Source organism: Leiobunum rupestre, chromosome 3, assembly GCF_980474605.1.
Source record: "Leiobunum rupestre chromosome 3, qqLeiRupe1.1.hap1, whole genome shotgun sequence".
NCBI classification, from domain to species: Eukaryota; Metazoa; Arthropoda; class Arachnida; order Opiliones; family Sclerosomatidae; genus Leiobunum; species Leiobunum rupestre.
Genome location: NC_143386.1, coordinates 8,140,490 through 8,150,432, shown reverse-complemented (window position 1 = coordinate 8,150,432; position 9,943 = coordinate 8,140,490). Strand labels below are relative to the sequence as shown.

The following is a 9,943-nucleotide window of genomic DNA, read 5'->3' as shown; positions in this document are numbered from 1 at the left end:
TGAATCGGAATGTAGATGAATCACAATAAAACCCAAAAAAGGAGGGAAACCGTTCTTGGTAAGATAGGAGGATTCCGGGGTAACTAGAAAAACAGTGGTAAAAATACCGCACCTATCCTGTTCAAAATAAAGCCGCTGCGGGGCGCTGCACGTAAATTTTACTTTATCTTAAGATCAACTTAACGGTAACGTTATTTGAAGCTATTTACATTTTCGGAAAGCCCATCTTTAAATTAACCAGAAAAATATAAAGTAGACTATTTTCTAATCTTAAAATCTACTTGCAACTATCACTTTAAATGAACGTGTTCGCGTTTCGCCACCTTATTTCCAAAACCAGGTAACTCGAAAAACTTGGTTTTTATAAAAATTAATTTAAATGAACGTGTTCGCGTTTCGCCACCTTATTTCCAAAACCAGGTAACTCGAAAAACTTGGTTTTTTTAAAAATTAATTTACATTAAAGTGTTCGCGTTTCGCCACCTTATTTTCAAAACCAGGTAACTCGAAAAACTTGGTTTTTATAAAAATTAACTTAAATGAACGTGTTCGCGTTTCGCCACCTTATTTTCAAAACCAGGTAACTCGAATAATTCTTTTCCGATAACATTCCTCTTGGGTTTATTAAGTTAATACATCAGTGGGATTGTGTGTACTTAAATGTCCGTGACATCTTGTTATTACGCAAAACACACGAAAAACACAATATCAGGAAAGAGACCTCTAGGGAGGCGGTCATTATGTAAAAATTAATTAAATCAGTGTTATTATGTACGATGTAACTAGTAAGGGATGTCACTAATAAGCGATGTCTCGAGTAAGGGTGGTCCCAAACAATGGAAGTCCCGAGCAAGGGAGACCTCAAGAAAATAAGGTACCGAATAAGGGAGGTCCCAAGTTTAGGGAGATCCCTAAAAATGGAGACCCCAAAACATAGAGGTCCCGAGTAAGGGAGGTCACTAGTGCTGGAGGTCCCGAGTAAGAGAGATTCCACCATTCCATAAACTGCAAACTTGAACCTCTACGTGGTGGAAGGGAGTAACAGGTCGAGGGGCAACCCTTCATGCTGGCCAACTAAGGCTCTGCTTCCAGGGCTCCCAGCTATTTTTTTAAATATTATAGGAATTATAGGAAATTTCATAGAAAATATAGGAATTTATAGGAACATTTTTAGCTAAAAATTAGGAATTTATACGAACATTTTAGTAAAAAATAGGAATTTATACGAACATTTTAGCTAAAAATAGGAATTTATAGGAACAATTTTGAAAAAATAGGAAATTATAGGAGTATATTGAAATTATAGAAATTTATAGGAACTCTGGGACCCCAACTGTTGATGTTTTCGGGAGTACCGGACATAAGCCAGAGCTAAGCTCTATTTAGAAGGCAAATTTTTCCCAAACGTTAAGGCTGTTTTCTAATACATTATTTTTAAAATTATAGGAATTTCTAGAAAAGCTAGAAAATTTCGAAAAAATAGGAATTTATAGGAACAATTTTGAAAAAATAGGAAATTATACGAGCATATTGAAATTATAGGAACAATTTTGAAAAAATAGGAAATTATACGAGCATATTGAAATTATAGGAATTTATAGGAATTATAGGAACTGTGGCAGCTTCTTCCTTAAGTCGAGGTGTAAGTTTTCGTGCTGAGGGCTGAATGGTACCGGGGAAGCGAAAACGCCGTATCACTAACGAACCAGGCGAAACCCCGTTGTAACTAGCCTTCCACCCGGGAGGAGGACTACCGGGTGGTGAACTTTTACTTTCCTCCATACTCGTGGGATCATTCTTGGTTTCAAAAATACAAAACCAAAATGAGCAAGGGTCTGCTTCCAGCAGTACCTGGCTTGATGGGGAGTCTAGGTCATCTTCGGATGTTACCAAACCCTCAAAAACATCGCAACGCCATGCACGCCGCAAGGCTGCAAGGCTTGCTAAGAAGGAAGTTCAGTCATCCTTGGGTTACAAAGAAACCCCTTCACTTAAGAGCTCAGGTTGGAGGACTCCAATCCCTCACCTGGGTCTATAAAGTCATTTCGGCCCTACAAGGCCTCTGGGCCGAATGGAAATTTACCCATCCTACTGCAGGGTGGAATTTATATTCTCTGTCCTGTGTTGTGTAGAATCTACAGTGACCTGCATTGCTCTTGGGCACATACCGGGCTCTTGGAAGCATTCAAAGGTTATCTTTATTCCTAAACTCGAGGCAAAGTAATTTAGACCAATAAGTCTAACTTCATTTCTAGTAAATATCCTGGAGAAATTAGTTGATAGACATATTAGAGAGGAGGTTCTTAGTGTTACACCCCTCTCTGATGCTCAGTATGCCTATCAAAATTGCAAATCTTCTGAGACTACTCTTCATGGCATAATTAATTGCCTTGAACGTGCAATTGAGTTCAAAGAAATAGCGTTAACTGTTTTTCTGGACATCTAGGAGGCTTTTGATAAAGTCTCTAAGGCTGATAAGCGTTTCGGTATCAATGATACTTTGTGTTTATGGATCGATTCTATGTTTACTTATCGGGTCGAAACAGCCTCCTCGCTTGGCGAAACGCTGAGGGTCACCACTAGCTGTAGCTGCGCCAGGGGGGTGTTCTCTCACCCCTGCTGTGGTGCCTAGTTGTGGACGAACTCTTGGTGAGGCTAAACAGGGACAGCTGTCACGGCTTTGGTTACACCGACGATGTCGTGATGATTATTACTGGGAAATTCCCAGGAACCATTTTGGATATGATGAGAAAAGCTCTCATCTCTGTAGAATGCTGTTATAGGGAGGTTGGCCTCACCGCCAATCCTGATAGGACGCACCTGGTTCCCTTCACTCGGAGGAAGGTACAGGATATTCAATGATATTTCATTCTTTGGGATCATTTTCGTCAAGTCAACTGAGATAAAATACCTCGGTGTCATTTTTGACTGTAAGCTAACATTGAAGCCTCATCTTGATCTCATCTTGGGATCTTAGCCCAAATGTTGTTTATTGGATATATGGGGTGAAGTGTAGTACAGCGGCCTCATCGAATTTGATATTAATTTTAGTTGCGCCTGATAGACCTTGTCACGTAGATGTCGAGGGTATTTTTTATTTTGGCCGCAAATGATTATTTAATTGTTTAACTTAATTTTTTAATTTTAAAAATTTCTCATTTTCATTGAATTTTATATTAATTTTGGTTGCGCCTGATAGACCTTGTCACGTAGATGCCGAGGGTAATTTTTATTTTGGCCGCAAATGAGTATTTAATTTTTTAATGTAATTTTAAATTTCTAATTTTTGGGCATTTGCACGTGTTTTGTTGTACTTATTTCCGTCGTGTGTTCGCCGGCAACACAGTTTCGGTGTCCTAATGAATTCCACGTGATATTCCCTTTTTGTATAAAATCAGTTACAGTTTTTGTTCATTTTCTCGGTGTTTTGTATTTTTGGGCCACAAAGTGATATTCCCGTACTTTATCAAATCTTTTACAGTTTTTGTTCATTTTCTCGGTGTTTTCTATTATTGGGCCACTTTGTTTCTGGTTGAGATTAAAAGTATATACTTGATGCGTAAGGCTTGGTACTGTCCTCTAGGTCGCGTTATAGATGGCCCATCGCTTTTTTTAGTATGGGGTTGGGGAGGCGCTGCGCGCCCCCAGCGCTTGAGCGAAGCGAGTGCGCGGCGCCGTCAGGCGCCAATACGGGGAGTTTAGTAACGTCTTTTACGTGTTTTGGAAGTAATTATCTTCGTCGGGTTGTCGCCTACACCACGGCTTGTTACTGTTTGTTTAGGTTTCCACTCTACTAACTTTTTAACATGTAAGTTAATTAATTTAATTATCATTTTCGACCCAAAAACAAAAGTTTCGTAATCAACGCGTCAAGTGCTACATTCTCCGCCACCCAAAAATACAAAAACACGGTAATTTCCTACAATTAGTACATTTTTAACATTAAGTTAATTAATTTAATTATCATTTGCGGCTAAAAAAATTAGTTTCGTAATCTACGCGTCAAGTGCTACATTCTCCGCCACCCAAAAATACAAAAACACGGTAATTCCCTAAAATTTTTACATTTTTAACATTAAGTTAATTAATTTAATTATCATTTGCGGCCCAAAAAAAATTAGTTTCGTAATCTACGCGTCAAGTGCTACATTCTCCGCCACCCACAAATACAAAAACACGGTAATTCCCTAAAATTAGTACATTTTTAACATTAAGTTAATTAATTTAATTATCATTTGCGGCCCCAAAAAAAATTAGTTTCGTAATCTACGCGTCAAGTGCTACATTCTCCACCAAAAAAAAACACGAAATTACATGAGGCCGCTGTAGTGCAATTTTGCCGATATATGCAGCAGTGGTTTTACTGGTTGAGGGTAGTGCTTCTACACTGAAAAACAGGCTGGCCTGTGTTAGCATTCAAAGAGCTATGAGAACAGCCCTAAGTGCTCCTCTGTAGGTGCTCCTGAATATTCTACCGCTCCATCTTTATATAGAGGCGGTTGCAATTATGAGTGCCTATTGGTAACTACATAACGGTTGGTGGAGGACTGCTAATTGAGAATGTAGCCACACCAAATTGTTCCAACAATATTCTGGTCATTTACCGATCTTATTGATCGCTTAGACTGGACTGTCAACACAGTTTTTGGAACCAAGGGTGAAATTGATTGGTTCGCGGATGCATCCAGGACGAAAGTAAATAAGGTCCTGGGTAAGGGAGGTCCCGCGCCAAAGAGGTCCGAAGTAAGGGAGGACCATAGTAAAGAAGGCCCCGAGTGAGGGATGTCACTAGTGCTAGAGGTCCCTAGTAAAGGGAGCTCAGAGTGAGGGCGGTCCCTTGTAAGGATCGTCCCTCTATAGGATCGATCCATGTTAGAAGCGTCCCTTCAAATCCCTTGCTAGGATCGTCCCTGGTTAGGATCATCCCTGGTTATTAACAATAACACTTGAATTGATAAATATTACTTTATTACGAGACCTTAATAGTTACATGCAATGAAATATGTACAAGACTTGATTTTGGCCATTTTTTAAAAATTACAAAACATTCATTTATCCCCGTCATAATTAGAACTGTCAGGCATGAGAGGGCTACATACAGGAGTTCCAGACTGGGCTATTATGCTCCGCATGCCTAGGCCACTCAATGGGTTGTTTCCATTCCCGCCGATACCCTGATTTGGTGTCATTACAACTAATTTGGTCATGGGTGCCGAACTAACTGAGGTTTTGTTGGATAGGGTGCTGGAAGAAGGGGCAGATGAAACCAGTTTCACTAAAGTCGGAGCCGAACCACCGCTACTCTGAGTAGAACCAACAATGCTGGAGATATTTCCACCGGTAGTCATCAGGGGGCTCTGAGGTAGAGTGGAAATTGGGGTTCCCGGTCTCGCGTTCGAAGCTACAAAGACGTATTTTTGCGGAGTGGGAGACGGTGAAGGTGGTGGAGGTGTTTGTCGCGGTGGCAAACTCATTACGGTAGAGGTCCTCGTTGGGTTGTTGAATACTCGAGACTAGACAATGTGTTTTTACTATTTAGGCCAACTTTTAAATAAAAATTAAATTGATTGAAGTTTAAGCACTACAATTACATTTTTACCTGGGTGAGGGTCACCGTTGGTCTGCTAGGCGGTGTCGTTGTTATGGTCGGTGTTGATTGTTGGCGGGCGCGAACCACTGAACCATGAATTAAGTTCCCCAAATAGCCAAAATCGCTTCTATAGTCATCCATGTTGTCTGGTGGTTGACGACTGACTTTTAATACTGGAGCTAAGGTTCTCTAATTACGTAAAAGAAACAATGTAATTTGTAATTTGCTTTCGGATAGTTAATGCTTACCAATAGTAATTGTTTAATGTGTTCCGCCGCACTTTTATCCGCACTATTCATAACGGATCCTTCCAAGCATTGTTTCACCCTCTCCCCAAGATATTTGACGCGTGGTACCACAAATGACCTTATTACTTCCGGACCTAATTCTGATAGACCCGATATTGCACCATAATGTGATGCTAATGGTAGTTTTTCGTTAGATAGGGCTCTACTAAACATTCTGGTAATACGCGTTTGTATGCTGTTAGTGCTGGTATTGAAGTTCCTGAGGTGGAAAAAATTATGTTAGTTACGCATTCAATATATTTAATTATTTACTTTCCGACGCAAATCTTACTTGCATATTTGAGCCATTAGTCTGGATGCAAAATCTCTTAACGCCCAATGATTATCCACATCGGGTCGGGTACAAAGCTGTTTACTAACAATACAAGTTCCTACTGACGGTATTAGTTCATGAAGCTGAAAAATATACAATTTATAATTCCATATTTTGGTTGAAACATTTTAAGATGTTTACTTACGTATTTTTCTAAATATAGAGTTTGGTTGTCTAACAGTGCTTTAACCATTCTCATTAAATATATAAGTAGAGCCAAATTATTTTGAACAACGTTAACTTTAACCCCTTCTGAAATAAAAGTGCATAGACGAGGAACCATTTGATGTAGACCAGGATCAGAGGCCAAACTTTGTAAAGCTTCCTTTTGAGGACAAAGTTTATTAGAATAAAATTGTAGTTAGATATTATAGATATCAAAACATACGGCTCTCCTAGATTCGTCCGATCCAACGCAGGCCTCGGTAATTTCTTTATAGTATAATTGTTGTTCCTGTAATGTTTAATTGTTTGTGGTTACTTAATTGCTTTGCGATAATATTACTTAACCACATACCACTGATAACTCATGAGTCGCCAGTTGTTTAACTCTAACAACTTCAACGTGTTTCTTATGATCCAGTTTTGATCCTATAGGTGGTTTTCCAGTCTTGGGGCTCAGGGTGGCGCCTTTGTGTAATTTTGAGGCAGGATCTATACTTTCTACTCTTTGTTGATCCTTTGATACTACGATAACCAAAATAGTAAAAACTATGGGTTATTTTCTACAACCTGGCAAAGATACAAGAATATGTTAAAAGTAACTTACCAGGTGGAGGATTTTCTGGAATGGTAGGTTGTACTCCTTCGATACTTAGCCAGTGAGCTATAAATATAGTACCCGTTACCAGTGATACAGTTAATATCAATCAGTACATCATGGTTATTTTCAGAACAACATGCCTCGAACGGAAACATCCAAAGGGAGTTTCGGCATTTGGGTGCTAATAATTTCGGATAAATCCATATCTTTCTCTTCAAGGAAGAAAAGCTCTCTACCACCACCCGAAGCAAACCGAAATGGTATGTAATCTTGAGCCGAAAATCCATATAAAGGCTGAAATGATGAAAATGTTTAGGATACCATGAACTTTGAAGCGATTATACAAAAGTGCGAAAAACAAGTACCTCAGTATTTTTAACTTTAACAGCTTGGTCAAAATCCGAAGTACTAAGTTTCCTTCTCCGTGCATGACCCATAAATTTTTGAGCATCCTATTTTTTTATTTTTTATAAAATAATAGTAAGTTCAAGCCTTTGTAGTGGGGTATACTGCTCTGCTTGAACTTTGATTAATAATTTGTTAATTAATAATCCAAGTTCAAGCAGAGCAGTGTACCCCATTACAAAGGCTTAATGAACTAACCTGAGTTATAACTTTTAAACGATACGTAATATCCTCAGCAATTATTTTGGTAGCTTCATCGGATAGATTTGATATTCCGATAGATTCCGCAATAACTTTAACAGATTCTTGCGATAAGTTACTACTAACTTTTGGATCGTTTGATGCCATTATTAGCATTTATTGCTGCCGCGCCGCGTCCACCGTCGGTTTTTGTATAGGTTTGCCAGAATTTTACGGGCAATAATTTTCTTGATTTTTTTTGAACTTATGACTAAGGCAGCTATAATATTAAATAACCCATAACCATAATTAAATCGTAATAAGAGTAAAATAGCCGGGTAAGATTGTTATAACCATGAATTTACAACCCATAAATTTATTTTAGAACTGACATAACTACTATATTTCAATATTTAGAATGTCATTGAGTTGTCGGGGACATAGTAAAAAATTATTTGTACAATTATCTCTTTAAAATACTCGTTTTTTCGACGGGCAGTTCCGCTATGAAATCGCGGAATCATCTACCTTTGGGCATTTTAAACTAAAATTACATGACTATCATAAACTTTAAATTAAAAGTTTTGTTAATAATGGGGAGTTATGTCACTCGTAACCCTTCGCCCATTTTAAAAAGGACAATGAAAAGAAAGTTATAAATTTTTTAGTTAGATGGCAATGGTGTCGCTAGTTTCACGGATCGTCGACTTTTAAGGGAGGGTAAATTAAAGGGGATGAATAAGCGGCGTTGCTAAGGCAACGTTTGGGTAACTCGACTTCCGCGGAAAACTCCTCATTTCTTTCGGTATTATTTGGTTCTCACCCCACATGAGCAGATGGTCGTAGAGAAGGGAAAAGCGTCTTCCATAATAAACGTTGTTGAATAGTTTATTCCCTCACCCCTGGCTTCATTTCTATGCCTGAGAATTCCTTTACATAAAACCGACTTGGGAAAAGAACCATTGTGTTTTTTTAGTCATTTATATAGGAGATAATAACGAAATACAGGATTGGTGCGCGTCAAGGTGCCCCAGTGGGTACATCTGTGCGAAAAAGGTACATAGGATTTTACCAACAGCTATAATGGGCTCCTTAAGTTTCGACGTAGCAAGGTGAATTTTGCTGCTAAAGTGTGACTTCATTTGGACTTCCCAACTGGATTACCGTGGAATAAAATAAAACCGTAAGTTTCAAATCTTTATCTTTTTAAATATTTCATTGTAAAAACAATTAAGATGAGGTGTGTTACAGATTTGTTTATATTTAGCGGGTTTTCCGTCAAAAGATTTTATTTAACGACATTTATTAAAGCAATCAAATTAATTATTAACTTAGAAGAGTAGCGCGGTTATTTCATTAATGTGCAAATTATGTCGAGGAGAAGGTATGTTTATAAATCTTTGTCCGAAGCGTATTAATGGATGTAACTATCCACTATCCTGTCACTTTTTGCCAGGTGCTCGTTAAAAATTCGAGTCTATTTTGCGTTAAAAGTTCGTTGACTGTGTAAAAATAAGACCTAATCGATAACTTTAACTCCATTTTAGTTGGCATTATTTCGCGAAATAAAATGTCACATTTTTAATATTCAACACGTACGTCGTAATCGGTTCCGTTTTTGAAGATATCGCCCAAAGCAACTACTCAAAAGTACCGGGTTATATTATTTTTGTTTGAACGCAACGGGTTTAACGGGACCAGGAAAACGTAGCGTTTATTTCGACGAGTTGCCCTTGGCTGTTAATTATCCGCCGGCAAAAGAATTGCGTTTTGTGTCACATTATCAACCCGCATTATGCAAAGAGATCGAAAATATATCGTTCAGTGGAGCAATCGGGAGATGTTTTCACAGCGGCAGTAGAACAAACTATATTTATACACGAGGAGTAAGACCGTACCGTAAGACTTTAAGAGAATTGGGTTTTCTTCTAATAACGTTCGTTTCATTGCTCACATGGTGTGTATACCCGTGTAAATCGCTTTTATTACACAAATGAATCTTAAATGAGAGGAATCGAGGGGGTAACCAGTAAAGACTTTCTGAAATTCTGTACAACTATTACGGTATTGTGAAACTGTGTACAGCGTTTGTCAATGCTAAATATGTAATCAGTCACGTAAGCACTTTAGTACAGTCGAAGGTAAAGGCTTGCACCAGTAGCGTAGGTAAGATTTTAGTTCGGGGATGGGGACGCACAATTGAAAAAAAAACCAATTGTACATTATTCCCCCCTGGCTACGCCACTAACTTGTACACCATCCGTAAATGTATAATTCATGACTAAAGGATGTCAAGGAACAGTTAAAATTTTGTTTATTTAACAACAGGACAAATGTACCTCGATTGAGTTCTCTAAAAAGTGGACGTAGTCCATTAGAAGTGG

General features: G+C 38.3%; 2 protein-coding genes across 2 annotated transcripts in view; one reads left to right on the top strand and one right to left on the bottom strand.

The window, feature by feature from the left end:
* Positions 1-4,959: 4,959 nt before the first annotated feature.
* Taf6 (TBP-associated factor 6) lies at positions 4,960-7,833 on the bottom strand. The gene is made up of 11 exons (XM_090167714.1): positions 7,578-7,833; positions 7,340-7,426; positions 7,115-7,268; positions 6,981-7,037; positions 6,729-6,898; positions 6,600-6,665; positions 6,357-6,536; positions 6,170-6,294; positions 5,839-6,097; positions 5,600-5,779; positions 4,960-5,513 (listed from the first exon to the last, which is right to left on the bottom strand). Exons 1-11 carry the CDS (start codon positions 7,734-7,736, stop codon positions 5,049-5,051), a joined length of 1,902 nt encoding a protein of 633 aa, XP_090023840.1. The 5' UTR covers positions 7,737-7,833; the 3' UTR covers positions 4,960-5,048.
* An 895-nt stretch (positions 7,834-8,728) lies between these two features.
* The window catches only part of LOC149949272 (protocadherin-15-like), a 61,937-nt gene continuing 60,722 nt past the window's right edge, over positions 8,729-9,943 (top strand). The window contains exon 1 of the mRNA XM_090167724.1: positions 8,729-8,742. The gene's annotated coding sequence lies outside the window, so the exon portion shown is untranslated. The remainder of the gene's footprint in view (positions 8,743-9,943) is intronic.